At 35.6% G+C, this 18,098-nt stretch overlaps 3 protein-coding genes across 5 annotated transcripts in view; 2 read left to right on the forward strand and 1 right to left on the reverse strand.

Annotated features, from left to right (window-relative positions):
- The window catches only part of Gapvd1 (GTPase activating protein and VPS9 domains 1), a 35,115-nt gene extending 27,750 nt beyond the window's left edge, over window positions 1-7,365 (forward strand). For all 3 annotated transcript variants that reach the window (XM_076133262.1, XM_076133278.1, XM_076133269.1), the window contains exons 25-31: window positions 572-717; window positions 1,006-1,095; window positions 1,337-1,451; window positions 1,767-1,914; window positions 2,456-2,569; window positions 3,113-3,289; window positions 3,601-7,365. In XM_076133262.1, coding sequence (XP_075989377.1) covers window positions 572-717; window positions 1,006-1,095; window positions 1,337-1,451; window positions 1,767-1,914; window positions 2,456-2,569; window positions 3,113-3,271 — 772 coding nt within the window. In that variant the 3' untranslated portion in view covers window positions 3,272-3,289; window positions 3,601-7,365. The remainder of the gene's footprint in view (window positions 1-571; window positions 718-1,005; window positions 1,096-1,336; window positions 1,452-1,766; window positions 1,915-2,455; window positions 2,570-3,112; window positions 3,290-3,600) is intronic.
- Window positions 7,366-10,694: 3,329 nt separating this feature from the next.
- RpS23 (ribosomal protein S23) lies at window positions 10,695-13,205 on the reverse strand. The gene is made up of 5 exons (XM_076133290.1): window positions 13,077-13,205; window positions 12,570-12,729; window positions 11,402-11,600; window positions 11,035-11,125; window positions 10,695-10,781 (listed from the first exon to the last, which is right to left on the reverse strand). The coding sequence occupies exons 1-4, from the start codon at window positions 13,078-13,080 to the stop codon at window positions 11,057-11,059; spliced, it is 432 nt and encodes a 143-aa protein (XP_075989405.1). The 5' UTR covers window positions 13,081-13,205; the 3' UTR covers window positions 10,695-10,781; window positions 11,035-11,056.
- A 247-nt stretch (window positions 13,206-13,452) lies between these two features.
- Polr2I (RNA polymerase II subunit RpII15) lies at window positions 13,453-13,997 on the forward strand. Its single transcript, XM_076123219.1, has one exon. The coding sequence runs from the start codon at window positions 13,559-13,561 to the stop codon at window positions 13,937-13,939; it is 381 nt and encodes a 126-aa protein (XP_075979334.1). The 5' UTR covers window positions 13,453-13,558; the 3' UTR covers window positions 13,940-13,997.
- The last annotated feature ends 4,101 nt before the right edge of the window (window positions 13,998-18,098 follow it).

Raw genomic sequence — 18,098 nt, forward strand, 5'->3', positions numbered from 1 at the left:
GTCCAATGTAAAGTATACCTTCGCCAAAGAAATATGATGCAGCATTTTACCCTTAATGTAACCTCATTGACTACCTACCTCTTCTTTAAAATACATTCAACCGCCTAACATTTACACCTTGCAGTAGCACCATGGCATAAATTTTGTCAAACCGTATATTCACATCTTTAACCCTTTGACCGCCGCGGTCGACAAATCAAAACGTTCTCACAACGCTATATTTTTGTCGACATTTGCTAACGAAAATGTCGTTACCACGTTCCGATTTGTGGAGTATAACCGACCTTGGCGGTCAAAGGGTTAACAGTCAAGTTAAATACACACAAACATCCATTATTTATTTTTTAAACTCTCGCGACTAGTACACATAATATTATAATGCAACGGGTCTTATACGCGATTGAAAATTTAAAGGTTAGGATAGCTTATTTGCTGCCCGACGTTTCGATCGAATTACATCGACCGTGGTCACGAGCTGACTGGTGGTCAGCGTTTAAGACCCGTTGCATTATAATATTACCCCTTATTTCATCCAGTTCATGAATTAACAATAAGTTCTGTTTGTGTGCAGACAGATCAAGCAGGTCCGCGAGGAGTGGTGGTGGTGCTGCCGCGCGGCGGGCGCGGCGCGGGTGCTGGAGCAGCTGGAGCGAGGCAATGCGCTGCGGCGCCTGGCCCGCCACCACCACGCGCATAACAACCACGCCATGCACAATGGTAACACGCTGTACAATGTACATGATGTATTGTGACCACTGATTACTATAGATAGAATAAAAAAATAAACCGAACCTTCTTTTTTTGAGTCGGTAAAAAAATATTAAATTTTGTATCAATAGTGTGCTTCGATTTGGGATAGCAAAACCAAATTCAACTTAAGGTTACTCGCACTGTCATAAAAAATGGCAATTAAAACTTAACAGAAACTGTTACAGACAAACAAAGAAGCAGAATAACCGTCAGCATTTACCCTAAGTGGGTACTAAAGTGTATGTATTCTTACAGGTGGAGAATTAATGGATGAGAAGGCAACAAGACTGACTGCTAGCATTAAAGCTATTACAGCTGAAGTGAAGGCGGACCCATCGTGGGAAGGTAAGTCATAAATAATACATTAAAACATTGAACTAAACTATATAATTATTAAATGTTTAATTATCAAATGTTAAACAAAAACCTTGTGAGAGGACTTGAGAACTCTTTTTTAAGGCGTTAATCAGCTAGGGTTTGCATAACTTAGTTGATAGTTGACCTTCCAGGAGAACTAAGCTTTAACTAGATGTTTCCTAGCAAACGTAGTGTTAAAACAAGTTACAATTGACTTGTTTGTGTGTAGGTGCATCGAGCACTCTGCTGGAGAGCGTGGAGCTGACGGTGGAGCGCGCGGCGTTCGCGCGACTGTACCTGCACGTGCTGTTCCCTAACGGTGACGGAGACATCGCGAGAGACCAGTGAGTTATACTTATTCATTATTGTGTTCAATACGAAAATATATGTGAGGAATGTTGGTTTATTTAATTGATACTGTTTGTTCTAGTTTCTCTGTACCTAGATTATAAATGGTCAAAATAAATTTGAGAAAAAAAATTCCAAGCTTTATTTAGCACGTTAAAATTCAGCCCTGGTAGACAGTAAAAACAATGGATGATGGAATAGAGCAGTAGTTAAACCACGTCTAAGGCTTTTAGAACAATTTTAACTTTATTTTGACCACTCATCATGCAAAAAAGTAGGAAAAATGTTAATACTGATGTGTTTTTGTTCAGAGTGTTGAGCGAGCACATCCGGCGCGTGGGCGCGTGCACGTCGGCGCGCTCGCTGGGCGTGCCGCCCGCGCACCGCTGGGCCGCGCCCTACCCGCGCGCCCAGCGCTACCTGCGACACCTGGCCGTGTACCGCACGCCACGGGATAAGGTAACATATACTATTCATTGATAAATTATAACTTCGATATTTAGGTGTTAACGACAGAAGCAAATAACATTTTTTTTTTCAATTGTTAAAACAGACAATATTTGAAATTACTACTTTCATATACAGGCGCCCATAGCCAGTTGCGCTCACCGGTCGGTAATCGATCTGTGGGTTAAGCAACCGATGGCGCGGACATTCCATAGATGGGTGACCGCAGTGGTATTTGAACTGGGCGTCTCCGTGCTTCGGAGGGCACGTAAAAAGTCGGTCCCGGCTGTTGTCTACTAAGATAACAGTCGTTAAGCCATGTCAAAGGCCTCTCGGGCGGCTTGAACAACTTTGACACTAGGTTGACCACTAACCATACGACAAACAAACAAACTACTTTCATATCTCATTGCCATAGCCGTGCTCTAATTTAAGTGTTAACGTTCGAAAATTTCAAAGACACAACACGTATTGACTATACAAAACGTTACAATAACTGTATCAGTACTGCAATGAAAATATTGACATTATCTAACAAGTGATATGTTTTCAGTTACAATGTATAATGCGGTGCGTGACGTCAATAATGGCGGTGCTGGGACTGACTGAAGGCACCACGCCCTCCGCGGACGATCTCACGCCTGTACTCGTATACGTTATACTCAAGGTGAGTGCCGCTTACATAATAAAAATAAATGTACCCCATTAATGTCCCACATCTGGGCAAGGATCTCCCGTTATGAGGTAGGGGTTAGGTCTTAAGTCCACCACGCTGGCCAAGTGCGGGTTAGGGACTTTGCATGCCCTCAATAAAAATGTATTAAACAAATTTTAGGCATGCAAGGTTTCCTCACGATGTTGTCCTTCAAAGTTGGAACAAGTGATAATATAGATATACCACTCGACTATCACTACTTTAGCGCCACTTACATTCAATATATTAATGAGTTTTGAGTTGAGAGAATTTTTTTCAACATATTATCCATATAGTCAGTGTGACAAAATAAAGACTAGCGGGCGTAATAAACGCTCTATACCAGCTTTCGCTGCTGATATTAAGCTTCCATTCCTTCCACACTGAAATATGACAATTTTCCGTAGAACATTGTGTATGTGCGCTCGACCTACGTCAGCGTAAGAAGAAAAAAAGCCTAGTCCTTAGTCCTAGCCTAGTACCTTAAGTTTTGACTCGAGAGTCTCGTGCGTGCAGGTGAACCCTCCGTCGCTGCTGTCCACCATCGAGCTGGTGAACGCGCTGGGCGGCGGCGCGCTGCAGGGCGAGGCGCTGTACTGGTGGACGCAGTTCTGCGCCGCCGTGGCCTACATCAAGACCATGGACTACCCGCGCAACGACACCCTCGACACCTAGCGCACGCATACGCGCCCCGTACGTACACACATACACACACATGTACACTAATGATGTTTAAAATAAATTCTTACTTAATATCATTTCCATCGCTGTGTATACAGGAACCATGAATTCCCGTGCTCCATAATAATCGGATCGACTAAAATATTATTTTTATTTTAGTAACAATGTTCTCAATGGTAGTCTATCTACATAGCACTAACATTTTACACAGCGAAATGCGGGATTTATTCAATTTACTACCCGCATCTTAAAGTATAACATATTTGACGCTATACAAACTGTAGCTTTATCTGTTGTATACTAATTCTCATTTTCTTTTTCAGAATGCAGCGCGTATCTTCGAAATAAAATTGGAAGTCCATCGCCGAGAGCGATGTCACACAATTTAAACATAATATAGCACATCGAGCTAATATTAGACGAACTATACCAAAATCATTATAATTATCGGCAATCAAATCATATACTTGTGTACCAAAAAATATCAACATTAGGACTCATGTGTGTTTAAGAAAGAAAATTGGCAAAAAGAACTTATGTTCGCTTTCTGAGGCACATTTAGCGTTAATCTATTCAAACTGTAACTGTAGCTTAAATAGTTCAGCTATTGAATAGATAAACTACCGCTAAATGTACCACAGAAACCGAAAGTTACTAGTGTTGTTCTACGGACGTAAACGCCATCGCGTAACGTGTTCTTTAGCAGTCATCTACATAGATGCGACGGGATATGACGCGTCATACTGTGGAGAGTCGTGCGCTGTAGCTGACTGTCATATATTTTAAGACGCAAGTACGGTTGGTCTCTGTTTTACTAGTATTTGTCGCCTAGAACAACGCGAAAATAATCAGTTTAATTGTTTCGACAATGTAAAAAATATACCAAAATTATTGTGTGACTTTTTTTGTAGTGAGTCCGTATTATAATCGAAATCATGTAAATAGAGTGCGTTATAATGATGGTGACATCTTTAAAATTATCTCTCGCCTTCGATGTGACATATAAATTAATATATATTATTATCCTGTAGTTAACTGTGACATAGGTGGCGCTTGTGTAGGCAAAAATCTTAAAAAAACAAGTATATATTTTAACATCATGTATTCATAAAAATAATATATTTAAAATTGATAAGAATGTTTAAAAATGCGTAAATGATCTCTTGCCTCCCTAGCGCCATCTATCGTCATAAAATCTAAACTTCTGCGCCATTTTGAAAAATCATGTAAATAAACATATTTCGAGCTTGGTCTAATCGTAATCAATTAACTGGCATTTAAACGAATATTTCAAAATATCCAATTTCACTTATATCCCCTAAGTTAGATCCCCTTGTCATATTTAGTGGTCTTATACAATGGTTTATGTATCAACTATATTAAAAAGTCGATTAGTACCTAGTTCTTTGAAAATGACCTTACTATGGAAGTTTTTAATGTTCACATGACTATGTGACCTATAAGTAGGTATAAGTAGGGGGAATTAGGTGAAATTGATCACAAATCTATCTTACGAAATTAATTTTTGGTTTACATAAAATCAGATGTTAATATTATCTAACTTGATATTTAAAACTTGCAGTAGAAATATTTATCAAAATAAATCTTTCTGAACGATAAATTGTAATACATATAAAGCTTTTAGTGTGATACAAAAGGTCTATTCACATCTGTATCGTATTCAGTTCTACAACTGGATTCATCTTCAAATAAGTGTATCGAAAAGATTTTGACAACTGATTTCAACGTTTGTCCTTATCTACCAGATTTCATATCTATCGCTAATCGTGTAGTAGTGAAATCTCATTACAGATAAAATTTACTCATTCATATAAAATTCGAAAACAATATCAAAAGTTATCAAAATCTATGATACATGTTGTCCCTTTTCAATACCCTATGAAAGAAAGGGACGGAATATCTATTATATTGAATATGTATAAATGTATGCGTATAGAGGAATGAAGGTAATAGGAAAGTGCTCGCACTATGTGTTCATCGCGAACGAGGCTCTAATGCTACCCGACATTCAAGCGATATTGTTGCGCCTTGTAGTTAAAGATCACTCAACGGGAACGGTACCAACAATCAGTTTTTACAGATACTTAAGAGTAGACACCTAAACATCCTTTATAAAGTGACATTTTCAAAACAAGGCGCAAGACCCAATTCCAAATTTTAAGTCTTTTTTTTCGGGGGAAATAATTCCTTCGGATGCCCGATCTTCCTGGCTGATGCGTGGATGAAAAGGCCTTGCGACCTAAAACAACACTCCAATATTAAAAACTCTTCTACTAACTAAGTACTTCTAAAAAATACAATTCTATACATTTTTTATAGCTGGAGTCTAATGTGGTTGAAATCTAGATACCTTGCGTTACAATATACTAGCAAATGTTCCCGTTGGGTGATCTGAAAATCCTAGATTGTTCTTGAAATTAACCTTTGCCTAATTCTAGACGGAGGTACATACTGTTCTATGTATTTTATCTACAAGATAACTCGGTATATAAGTTATAGTAATTATGTCGGTAATTGTTTCTTATGTTTATGAGATAGGAGTGTTGGCCTAAATATTATCGTTTATTTGAGCTAATGGTGGGTTGCAAATGATAATATTGTTGACAAATTTACTTTTAAACATCAAATAACTTTAGACTTAGTGGTTGGAAAAATCTGTTTATTATATTCTTGTTATAACAATACACAGTCTCTTGCAATCCACCTCGCTCGCTATATTATTCTAAAGTTTTGTAATTATATATTTTTAGTTGAAGTACCTGTTTGTAAAGTGTAGGAATCGAACCTACGCCCATCGCACTGTTACCTAATTCGTTATCTCGATTGGTCTGTGATTTAGAGTTGGTATAATACTCGAAAATGTGTATTTTTCACGATGTAGGTATCTAACGAGGTGTGATAATTATTAATGAAAATATGATATCGAAAATAAGAGGCCGATTTTAATAAAATAATTTATTGCAAATTGTACATTTACTAGTTTTAGATCTTGTAACTTAGTGTTTAGTTGTCATTTATTGATATTAATACATTGAAATAATCATTATAATATTAATGAAACCCCATTACATCATCATGTATCATTTTACTAGTTAAGCTAAGTTTTGTTGATAAGCACCGGTTTATTTCGCACCCCGATTCAAAAGACACTATTTTTGAACTAACATAGTATGTAACGATAAATCGAAATATGTAGTCATAGGTAATTGGCATTATAGTCCCATGTATCAGACATTATAGCTTCTCATTGTGACGTTAGCTTTGGACATTTCATACAGTTTTTTATAAAACTCCTACAAATTTTCATGTTTTTCAATTAAATTTTGATGTCATTATATCGACTTTGCGTTTTAACTCAATTATTGTTCTTAAAAAAAAGTATAATATAGGTAAATTACACGTACATATCGTTAATGATATCCTGTTTTATGGATAACCCCACGTTTGTTTAATGAGAGGAAAATAAACAAGGATAGAAGTTATCTCGTAGAAATCCCCAACTGTGTGGAATGTTCAGAGTTAATGAATTTTAGGAAATTATAGCACGCGCGAGATTCTAAAACAGGTTAAGTTATCAATGTAAAGTAATTGCAGCATAAAATAATGTTAACGTGAACATATCTTGATACATTTCAGTGATTAATCCAGTAAGTAATCAGAGGTTTTTACTCTTTATCTATTCTGTAGGAAGAGAAGTTACAGCATTCACATTCGAAAAAAACTAATTGTTTGATTGTGTAACTGATTGTTATCTCTCTACCGGCACGTGTTTCCTCTTGGAATTAGAGAAGAATTCGGCCTGAACACCACGCTGGCAAAATATTGGTTAAGTGACATAGCATTCTCTTATTATCATCATACTTAGTTTATTTATTCAGTAAAATAACACATCCAAGCTTCGATTGTGTAAACTGTTTTAGAATCTCGCGAACTAATTAAAAATTACTGAAAACGCTTTCAAGTATCTTGCCTAGGTAGTCAGCAGAATAGTGTTTGTAACGGCTAATAGGCGCTACCGTCTAGTATACAGATGTACCTAATGTAATCAGAGCAATGAAATTATATTTAGCAATAAAACATTCGAGTATTATTTTTACCCTTACCCCATTGCCTCATATAGTCATATCATTGCCTCAGCATTAAACCACGTGGTTTTTAACAGAACTGGATAAAATGTTTCAAATTTACAACAATGATAAAGTCAAGCGGAGATAGCAAGACGCTACGGCGTTTTGCGTAGGACTAACATAAATTATTATAGAACAGCAAACATTAAATATTTATAACGAATGCATGCGCGAACACGTGCTTTGGTAAAATGTTAAGATTTAGACTTCAGTTTTGTATGTATCAACATTTTTTCCTTCAGGGACCTAGACTTCCTGTCACTCGAGAATTGGTTTTTCGTGTGCGTTCGCGCAGCGGAATGTTGTTGAATTTAAAGATATTAATTATGCAGATATTTAGTGTATGACGTCGTATAATTGTGTATGGTAAAAAAAAAATTGTGTACGCAGCCATTGTTCTTTCTTTTTCTTTTTTTTCTTTTTAAAAAGACAACTCCCGCACTAAGAATTGCTCTTGTGTCGCGGGGACTTTTACAAACATACAAACAACGGACACAAAGCACAACCAGACCCGAAACAATTATTTGTGGATCGCACAAATAATTGTCCCGTGTGGGAATCGAACCCACGACCTCCCGTTGCAGTGGTATCGGCGTGGCGACCTAAACCACTGCGCCACGGAGGCAGTCGTTTGTGGAGAAATTCACCAAAAACTGATTCCGCTGGGCGAACGTTGTCCTGGCGGAACTTATTTTAATCCATAGACTTTAGAAGAAAAGAGGTGTGTCCAAAAATTAGTGTGTATTTGTGTGTAATTGTGTATGTATGAATAAAATGAGTGCATGCATAAACTTCGGAGAAATTCAAGTTTCCGCTACGCGAACGTTTGGCCATTAGCTAGTTTTCATATAAAGCGCTTACATAGAGAGCTGTAGATTTTTACATACGTTGTTTTGAATTTGTTTATATTTGTTTAAAAAACAGATTTAGAAAAAATCGTAGGGCTTAAAAGATAAAAATATAAACGTAAAATACACTTAATAGGTCTTAGTTCTTAAAGTATGCACTTTGGGGTCTAGATTTTCACGTTTATACAAACCTTGTAAGTATCTGAAACATGTTGCCAAGTATCAATGATGTTCCGTTAGTAATTAAAGAGTTAAAGGACAATTTTACCATGAATAGATCACTGTTTACAAAACAGTCAAATATCACGACGTTCTAAAGGAATTGCATGGTAAAATGTATGCCAAAAATTAGTTTATTCATTCAACTATTCACATGCAAAATTTCATGTCATTAAATTTAGTAATTAAAGAAATCAATTAAAATACTGACGAAGCATCGAAAACCTACATAACCCGACCAAGTTCGGATAGCTACAAAAAAGCGGCCCAGCCATATATCTAAGAGACGTTCTTAACCTTCCAATATAGTATTTACTAATATGGTACAGTTCCGTACACAAGCGTTAGGAAAAAATAAAACAATTGCATTTCTTGAATTAAAAATATTTTTTTAATAATAACCCAACTATCTACGATAAAAACAAATCTTCAATTAACAAGTACTTTTCTATTTAAATATCCGTGTACAAATTTTTTTTTTATTAAGTATATTACATATTATTGCCCTCTCTTTTCTTCAAGGATGGAAGTACCGTTTCAAGCGGGAAGCCGCGCGCGTCCTGTTCGACTAGCAGTTTGTGGAATATTCCACAGACGTTAAATTACGTGCGTTCACAAGAATATAATTAAATCAAAATATTAACTTTTAAAAAATGTGAATACCTATCGGAACTCCGGAATTATTCCAGTCAATTCTGGAGCTGAAAAATCAGAACAATTGAACAACAATTTGGTGTACAAAAATAAATGACCTTTAAATTATATCGAAACAACAATTGTGTTATCACCTATACCAATTCAATACCGGTATTATACGGTAAATTTTGGGATGTTACCTAAATATATTGCATGGACGCTTTTTTGTAGCTATCCGAACTTGGTCGGGTTATGTAGGTTTTCGATGCTTCGTCAGTATTTTAATTGATTTCTTTAATTACTAAATTTAATGACATGAAATTTTGCATGTGAATAGTTGAATGAATAAACTAATTTTTGGCATACATTTTACCATGCAATTCCTTTAGAACGTCGTGATATTTGACTGTTTTGTAAACAGTGATCTATTCATGGTAAAATTGTCCTTTAACTCTTTAATTACTAACGGAACATCATTGATACTTGGCAACATGTTTCAGATACTTACAAGGTTTGTATAAACGTGAAAATCTAGACCCCAAAGTGCATACTTTAAGAACTAAGACCTATTAAGTGTATTTTACGTTTATATTTTTATCTTTTAAGCCCTACGATTTTTTCTAAATCTGTTTTTTAAACAAATATAAACAAATTCAAAACAACGTATGTAAAAATCTACAGCTCTCTATGTAAGCGCTTTATATGAAAACTAGCTAATGGCCAAACGTTCGCGTAGCGGAAACTTGAATTTCTCCGAAGTTTATGCATGCACTCATTTTATTCATACATACACAATTACACACAAATACACACTAATTTTTGGACACACCTCTTTTCTTCTAAAGTCTATGGATTAAAATAAGTTCCGCCAGGACAACGTTCGCCCAGCGGAATCAGTTTTTGGTGAATTTCTCCACAATGGCTGCGTACACAATTTTTTTTTTACCATACACAATTATACGACGTCATACACTAAATATCTGCATAATTAATATCTTTAAATTCAACAACATTCCGCTGCGCGAACGCACACGGTTTTTCCAAGCCTTATTACGCTTACACATGTCGCACTGCGGTATCCCGAAAGCCGCATTTTTAAATTAAGTGCCCTGCGGTTTTTGCTGCGTAAGTACTAAAATATAAAGACGTAACCGCCAAGCAAGTTGATTTGTGGTCATAAGCAAACTTTCAAGCTCTCAATATCATTAAAAATTAATATGATACAATGAGACTCGTTTGGGAGGGGTGACTTTCAGTGACACATGGTTACCGTGATTCAACGACTATGCGCGTCTACTACGAGGCTCAAGTCACGTAGCCTGCACTCGTATTAATTTAATTCTCGCGCTTTTTCATGATCTACTACGAGTAGTAAAAATCTATGATAGCCCACCACGTCCCAAATAGTGAGAGCTTTTGAGTCGGCGCTACTAATACGAAGACTGCACGCCATCAAGTAGGCAGGAGTTATGAATAACGTTTGATTTTAATTTTTAACTCAGGCTCTGAAGCGAGCTCCGAAGAGAATCTGTGAGGTATTAAGGATTTGGAATAAAAGATGTCATGTTGGCGTACACTGTTTATTTTGTACTTGATTTTATCATTTTTTAAAATGTACACTTATAAACAACACAGCTTTGCAGCAGCAGGTCACTGAAACAAAAATGTTACTATTATTACAATGTCTTATTTTCCTTACATTACATTTATTCGTGGAGTGTTATCAGTTAGTGAATTACGTCATGGCATTCAGCAGTAGCAAATAAAATTTTAATTACATCATTTACAATCAAAATAAAAAACATAGAAGACTGAGTTTGCCATAAAGACATCAATCAAGAAAATCCTTGGGATCAGTCATATTTTATGGGGATATGAATATTATAAAATTATTAAGTGTATTCACCTTATCACAGTGTAGATCACGCTTATGATCGTGGCCTCTCCTTCTTCTCTTTGTATAAGGCTAGGAGAGATACATTGGCCACCTTGACGACCTGCGGAACAAACACACAAGTTAATAATGATGATTCACACTTAGTCAAAACTTAATTGCTGAACGCTTACAGATAAGAAGTTGTTAGTTGAGACTTAGGTTAACATTTTATTTCCTATTACAAGAAAACAGTTATTTCAAATTCGAAACTTGCAAGAAAGTTGTTGATAAAATTTGAATCCTTGAAACCATTGTTTTAGATGTCACAGAAAACTTTATCAAAGTAAATCAGACATTGATGACTTTACTAAACTAAAATTCAAAATCATCATCTCACCTTGAATCTGACTCCGGGAATATCACCGACGGCGTGACCTTTACGACCGAAACCTGCTACTAGTACTTCGTCGTTCTCTTCAATGTGGTTCAGACAACCGTCCCGGGGCACGAACGCTGTCACCTTCTTGCCATTCTTGATCAACTGCACACGCACGCACTTGCGGATGGCAGAGTTGGGCTGCTTAGCTTCAACACCACTGTGGAAACAAAATCATCATCAAGATTGATATTCAAAATGTATGGAAGGCAACATGTGAACACATGATACATCTAGTGAAACTAATAGTCAGGGAACTGTTACAGCATCACTTCATAGTCAATGATGCATTACGCATAATAATGTTTCAGAGACTTAGTTATCACAAACAAGGTACTAATACAATATACTAGTAGCAGAGCTAGTAATAGTAAATTGAAAATCAATAAAGCTAAGACCCCCATGTTGGAGGGAAACATGACTCATTGCTAGGGCCCTTCTCATTGAATAATTTAACAACATGTTTTATAAATGAGTAAACCATTTGAGTATCAAATTCATACACTTGTAGGAAGCAGAATTTATGTTGTCGATGTTACATCTCTTTTAACAATAAAATGGCGCAAAACTAGTAAAATAACGGTGCGCAAGTGTAAACACCACACACATGCATGTGTATAACCTCATTCATAGTTCAATGACCCATGTGGTATTTACATCTCATGTTACGCGCTATTTAGCAGTAAAACTAACTGATTAAGGATATAATGCACTGGAAAAATGCATATACGATCTTGTTAAGTGCTAGTAACAACAAATTAGTAGCCTAAACCAGTATAGTTAACTGTTAGGACATGCTTCATTTCGTAGTCAAGCACTTGCAGAGTCAATAAAAATGCCATGTTACAAGTACATTGCAATATTTGTACCAGTTTTCGCTCTTGTCTTCTGTCTTCCTGAAGAATGCGTCTTAACCTCTCGCAGTATTATCCTGTGATTGTAGTGGAAACACATTCACAGGCAATAATAATGCGTGAGGGCGCGACGCCGAGTGCCGCCTCTTCGTTCTTCCGACATCTTCTTACATGCAAATGCGCCAAAACGTATACGACAAACACTACTGCTGATCACACAAACATCCATGGACTCACCCAGGCCATTCTTAGTACAGTTCGACAGACGTACTTACACTTTCTCCAGGACGATGCCCTTAGCGTGAGATGCACCACCGAAGGGATTAGCCTTCCACCTCGTACCCATGTGGGCTTTCTTGTAATCTTTGTCAGCCCATCGTTGTTCACGACGATGGTTCACGTGCTTCCGCGCCGTGCGGATACCACGGGGTTTACCTGAAATAGCGACGCTGCCGGTTATCACTTGTGTTTACAACGCACAACACAGAAATCGACACACCATAGTTTAAACTGAATATCGTGAATGGTGAAACTTAGATTGCACCTTATAATTAACGCGACGGCAAAGAGATGGAAACGGATTAGTTTTACACCACGAGAAAAACATGTCTGCGCCATGGCCGACACCTATGCATGCACGTATAAGTTATAACTTTTTTGGGATATTATATTTGCAATATTCACTCCTACATCGCGTGCGTAGTAATAGCACTGATACACATAATTTTAAAACAAAAATAATAAATAAACCATAACAAAAACTGCACAAAACTATTCCTTACCCATTTGGATAGCACGACACCAATCGGCTACGGATGGGAAAAGAAATTATCAAGCTAGACAGCCAACCACCGGCTTCAAATCATCACTGGTGCCAACATAACAACGCGAATATAGGGTTGCCATTTATCAAACTTGCCATAAAGATACACTGAAATATAAAAGATATACTAAGAAAAAAACCAAAAGCTTTCTGCGATTTCATCAAACTTACTTAATTAAATTAAAGTTCACATTTTAAGTGAAAAAATACTTAAATTAAGATGAACATAATCACAACAGGTAAATTTTTAAAGGTACACAGAATTTTAAATCATTCATTCATTTGCTGTCACTGTCATTATGCATGACATGACATGTCATTGTCATTAATGTCAATGGCATTGTCTGTGGTGGACGCTGATATACTATTTTTCTAGAAACATTCCCGTTGCTCTGAGTATAATTGTATTAAAAGTAACAATTTAGAATCTATTGGTCGAAGATGACACTAAACTTAGCAAGAAAGGATGGTGGCCCGGGATACGTGGGCATTCAATTCTGTCAAGAATGCAACAACATGTTGTATCCGCGGGAGGACAAAAACAACAAAGTTCTGCTGTACGCTTGCAGAAATTGTGATTACAAACAATTAGCCGACTCAAACTGCGTGTACGTCAACAAAATTATGCACGAAGTCGACGAGCTAACTCATATAAACCCTGATGTAGTGAGTGATCCAACTTTACCTCGCACTAAAGATCACATGTGCCCTAAATGCAACAACAGAGAAGCCGTGTTCTTCCAGGGGCAAACAAGACGTGCTGAAGAAGAGATGAGACTGTACTACGTGTGCACGAGTTGTAAACACAGATGGACTGAGTGAAAGTTTTGTATTGTAAGGCTAATTCTAAGTATCTCTATAATAAATCAGATTATTTCAAGTTGGAGTTTCATTTGTAGAATTGACTTAACTTGATCTGATTAAATATTAATCAGCATAATTCATTTAGTTAAAATATATCCAGTATCAAGGATTTAGACGAAGTATCACTATACATCTTATTTGATAGTTGTAAGGCACTCACTTTACTCTAGCTCACACAGCACACTACCCACTGATAAGAGATTTTTTACTACTTTGTATTAATCAAACATTACGCTATAACTTAAGTGTTTCAGTGCTTTGTAGGTTCAGGTGGCTTACTTCAGATGGGAATTTAGAAGTATGATTTGACATTGGCTAAATTGGATTTGATGGAATTCAAATTCAATTCTGCTGGGATTTAGCCTAAACTTTAATGAGGGAAAAGGTGACATTGTATTAAAAGCAGCAATAATATTTTGTACACTTTATTTAACTAAAAATATTGCCAAGCATATCTGTTCTATATAACAGTTAACAATTCACAGCCTTTGATTAATTAATAATAAACATTGAATATTCTACCCGTTCTAACACAAACATACCACTTTTTATAAATCATCTAATTTTAACAATAACATAACAATTTTGTGTTATAATATTTTGTTTATTAACTTTTTTATTCTATAGGCCTTTTGAAAACTAGTTTCCTTTGCCATCATTTTCAAAAAAAAATTATATAACTTTTTTACAATGATGGCAAAGGTATACAATACTGGTTTACAACTGTCAAAGCTTTATGCACTAATTTGGCACATAGTGAAGCAAGTACTAACTTCCTAGACAAATAAAATGTAGTATTCAGATAAATGACTATTTAGTAACTAACCACTAAGGAACTACAAACAACTGTTTGGAAATTTTATTCTGAGTTACATTAGACTAGACTGAACAAAATTGTATCAAGTTAGGCCTAGTGTAAAAATCTGTGCCCTATAAGCAAGTGCAGTAAAGTTCAAAGTCCCTAAAACAAGCTTACGAAATGTAGAATAGAGTTCAGAAAGTTGTATAGTGTAAATACAATAAGTTATGAATAGTAAACATTTTAGTTAGTAATTCTACTAATTGCTTCTATCAAAAGTCTACGAAGTACCTAACATGCATGAAAAATTATTACAAGCCAGTTTAAACAATTATAGGCGGGAATTATTTTTAAACGCATGTGTCTATGGCGAATGTGTAAAAGTTTATGAATTGAATTAGGTAATTTAGTAGATTTATACAGCAGAAAAGACAAAAATATTATTAGTAGATAAGTATACAGTTTCGAAGTAGCTTGATTTTAGAACTATGCGGCGGCTATCGTCAAAATTTAAAAAGTGTAGGAATTTTGACACTGATCGTCGCATAGTGAGAAAAATCGATTTTTTTTTATTATTTTATTATGTCAACATTTTAACAGATTCTATCGTGCCTTTAGGCATTATATCTAAATTAAAATTACTTTCTCTCATGGATGCTTACAACTACGTTAATATTACGCTTACTTTTTATACGACTAAGCCCGGGCTCAGACTAGCGAAGTTTACGCTGTGCGCGCTGCACCTATTTGTAGTGTAGGCTTCATATTGTGATTATTTTCATTATAGCTACTAAGTTATGTCTTCCTATAGAAAAATTGTATAGTCGTAGTAGATTAAAGAATAAATTACCAAAAACATGAATAGTTAAATAATGATTAAGAAGGTAGAGTTATCATAGACATCTCAGTGTAAACTTCGCTACTGCACGGGCCGTCGTATAACCATACATTCTACAGTAAAAACAAAATGGACATTAAATAGAACAATCATGACTTATATATTTCAGCTTCAAGATTTAATCACACGGGAAATTTCATATTTCTTGCAGTTTTTCATATCAGTCGTATCAGGAGCATATTGTTGCTTTTTTGCGCAATTCGTTCTTGTAGCCGAATTATACGAAGCATTAAACCTTAATTTAACAGGGAAAACTTAACAAGTGTACATTATAATTTTATCATCAACCATTCGGGAAGACGGGGTTTCGAACATAAAAAGGAAGAGCAAAACATTATCTAAATTTAACAATTTACCTACATAGTAATACCTAGTAATTATTCTTATTGGAGTATTACCGAACCACCAAATTGTTGTAGGTACACCCTGTTCCAAATTATTACACTTGAAAAGTTGAAACTGGACATAGACGCTGCATTTTTATTTTAGTATTCACGTTTGTGCAACTATACATTTTCAAAATCCATTTACACAAATATAGGTTTGTACAAGTAACTTAGTTTATACAAATGTTAATCCGATTTTGTAAGAAAGACACATTGATATTATTTGATATCTCTTATTTATCTTGAGATTACTTTCTTCCAGGAATAATCAATACTATTATAACAGTTTCGCTTGACATTATCTAACGAAGTAATTACTCCCGGATGCTTTTATATTGTTGCTCCATACTTCGAATTCTTGCTACTATCAATACACAAATTTTGTTGGTTCAGTAATACATTATTTCGCAACTAAACTGTTCCACGAACAGTCTCATCTGACATAATTGCATATTTCTCTTATTCTAATGGCATTCATCTGCGGTATATGAGTAAATAAATCCTTTATTACTATTATTAATGGTGTTATTATGAGTATATTGACTTTAAGCACCAAACAAATCTATGACTAAGATACATCTGCGTATAATCTTACAAATAAATGTCGCGTAAGCATTGATTAGTGTTTTGTCACTTTCACTCATATAAAGTTTCAAAATTGATGGAAAGTGACAAAACACTGTTACAACTAATCTGAGCTTACACGATTTTTATTAGTAAGGTACCTATTAACTACATAAAGTATTCTAGCTGTCTTACCAATAAACTTGGTGTAAGAATTAGTCGTCTATATTTTGTCACTTTCGATCATATTTTAAGCTAGGTGTGAGTGAAAGAGACAAAACACTATTACAAATCCGAACTTCGCGTTTATTAGTAAGATCTCTAGTAAAAGTAGTAACTAGTAGTACGTCGAAGTACGTATTTTCCGTTACTTTGTTGAATAACTTCTTACAGTTATTATGTTTCCTATTATTTCAGGCGTAGGCGTTACCCACATTACCATATTATGATAAACGCGGTAGGATCGAAGTTATTGCGTTATGATATTCGCGTGATTCTTTACAGAATAGACTGTTATGTTGTCGAACCATACAATTTTTGTTTTATGTCACTGACAAATCAGTATCCTAACTGCTATTTTGCAATAATAAGCGGCTTAGTAGATTTAGAAAATTATCAACAGACTTTTTCCCGCACGCAGGAATTAGCCCGATCTGTAAGCGCGCTCAATGAAGTCCACACATACTCTTAATTTTATTATGCTAAAGGATAATTTTCATACGCAAATGTATCTATAATATACGGGTATCTATGTTTATCTGCGCATAAACCTATCTATATAATTAATTCCCTAAAATGTGCGTATTACTGTATTGCTTTCACTATGTTCTAAAAAACTTTATCAAAGTCAAGCTCGGGCAAAACAACCGCTTTACTACCCTAGTAATTAAGCATTAGATGGAATTATTTGGACAAATCAATGGATGTACGATAGCTTGTAAGCTAATATTTTGTACTTATTTGTTACGGGAAGTACTGTAACCGGTTACGTAATTAGTACCATACGGTATTAGCGATCGTGTACGCTAGTCTTTATAATTGCAACGATTATTCGTTACCTAAAAGGTGTTCTTGTTTAAAATATCACAATGATTTAAATGGCTTTCCAAAGCTGATTATTTCCTAATGTTTTTTATGAAAGTCAGTTATAAATTGACTTTATTACGAGGTAACTATTTTTGCGTTACGCAACCGCCGATTTTGCCGTCGCAAGCAAAAATGGCGTTATTATTTTTATGTAAATGTCCGAAGCTTCGTTCACAAAAGTGATTTATATGCAACGATACGTCAAGCTACCTGACATTATTCAACGTGAAACATTTTGCTCATTGCACAAAGCGGACGGCGTGGTATTTCTAGACGGAATTTTGGTGCACTATTTATTGCTGTGTCGATGTATGGGAACTTATTATTTACTGGTTAAAAATTCAGGGTAAATACAGGTAAATATGCTGTGGAATATCGACAGAA

The sequence above is a fragment of the Anticarsia gemmatalis genome, chromosome 2 (assembly GCF_050436995.1).
Source record: "Anticarsia gemmatalis isolate Benzon Research Colony breed Stoneville strain chromosome 2, ilAntGemm2 primary, whole genome shotgun sequence".
Taxonomy (NCBI): domain Eukaryota; kingdom Metazoa; phylum Arthropoda; class Insecta; order Lepidoptera; family Erebidae; genus Anticarsia; species Anticarsia gemmatalis.

Bases quoted from the DNA above. Each gene is read 5' to 3' on its own strand.
- Polr2I (XM_076123219.1), top strand. From the start codon at position 13,559: ATGACACTAAACTTAGCAAGAAAGGATGGTGGCCCGGGATACGTGGGC.
- RpS23 (XM_076133290.1), bottom strand. The intron at 11,601-12,569 runs GTAAGTACGTCT...TTGTTTCCACAG, and splicing joins GGCATCGTCCTGGAGAAAGT to TGGTGTTGAAGCTAAGCAGC. The intron at 11,126-11,401 runs GTGAGATGATGA...TTTGTTCCGCAG, and splicing joins TTCCCGGAGTCAGATTCAAG to GTCGTCAAGGTGGCCAATGT.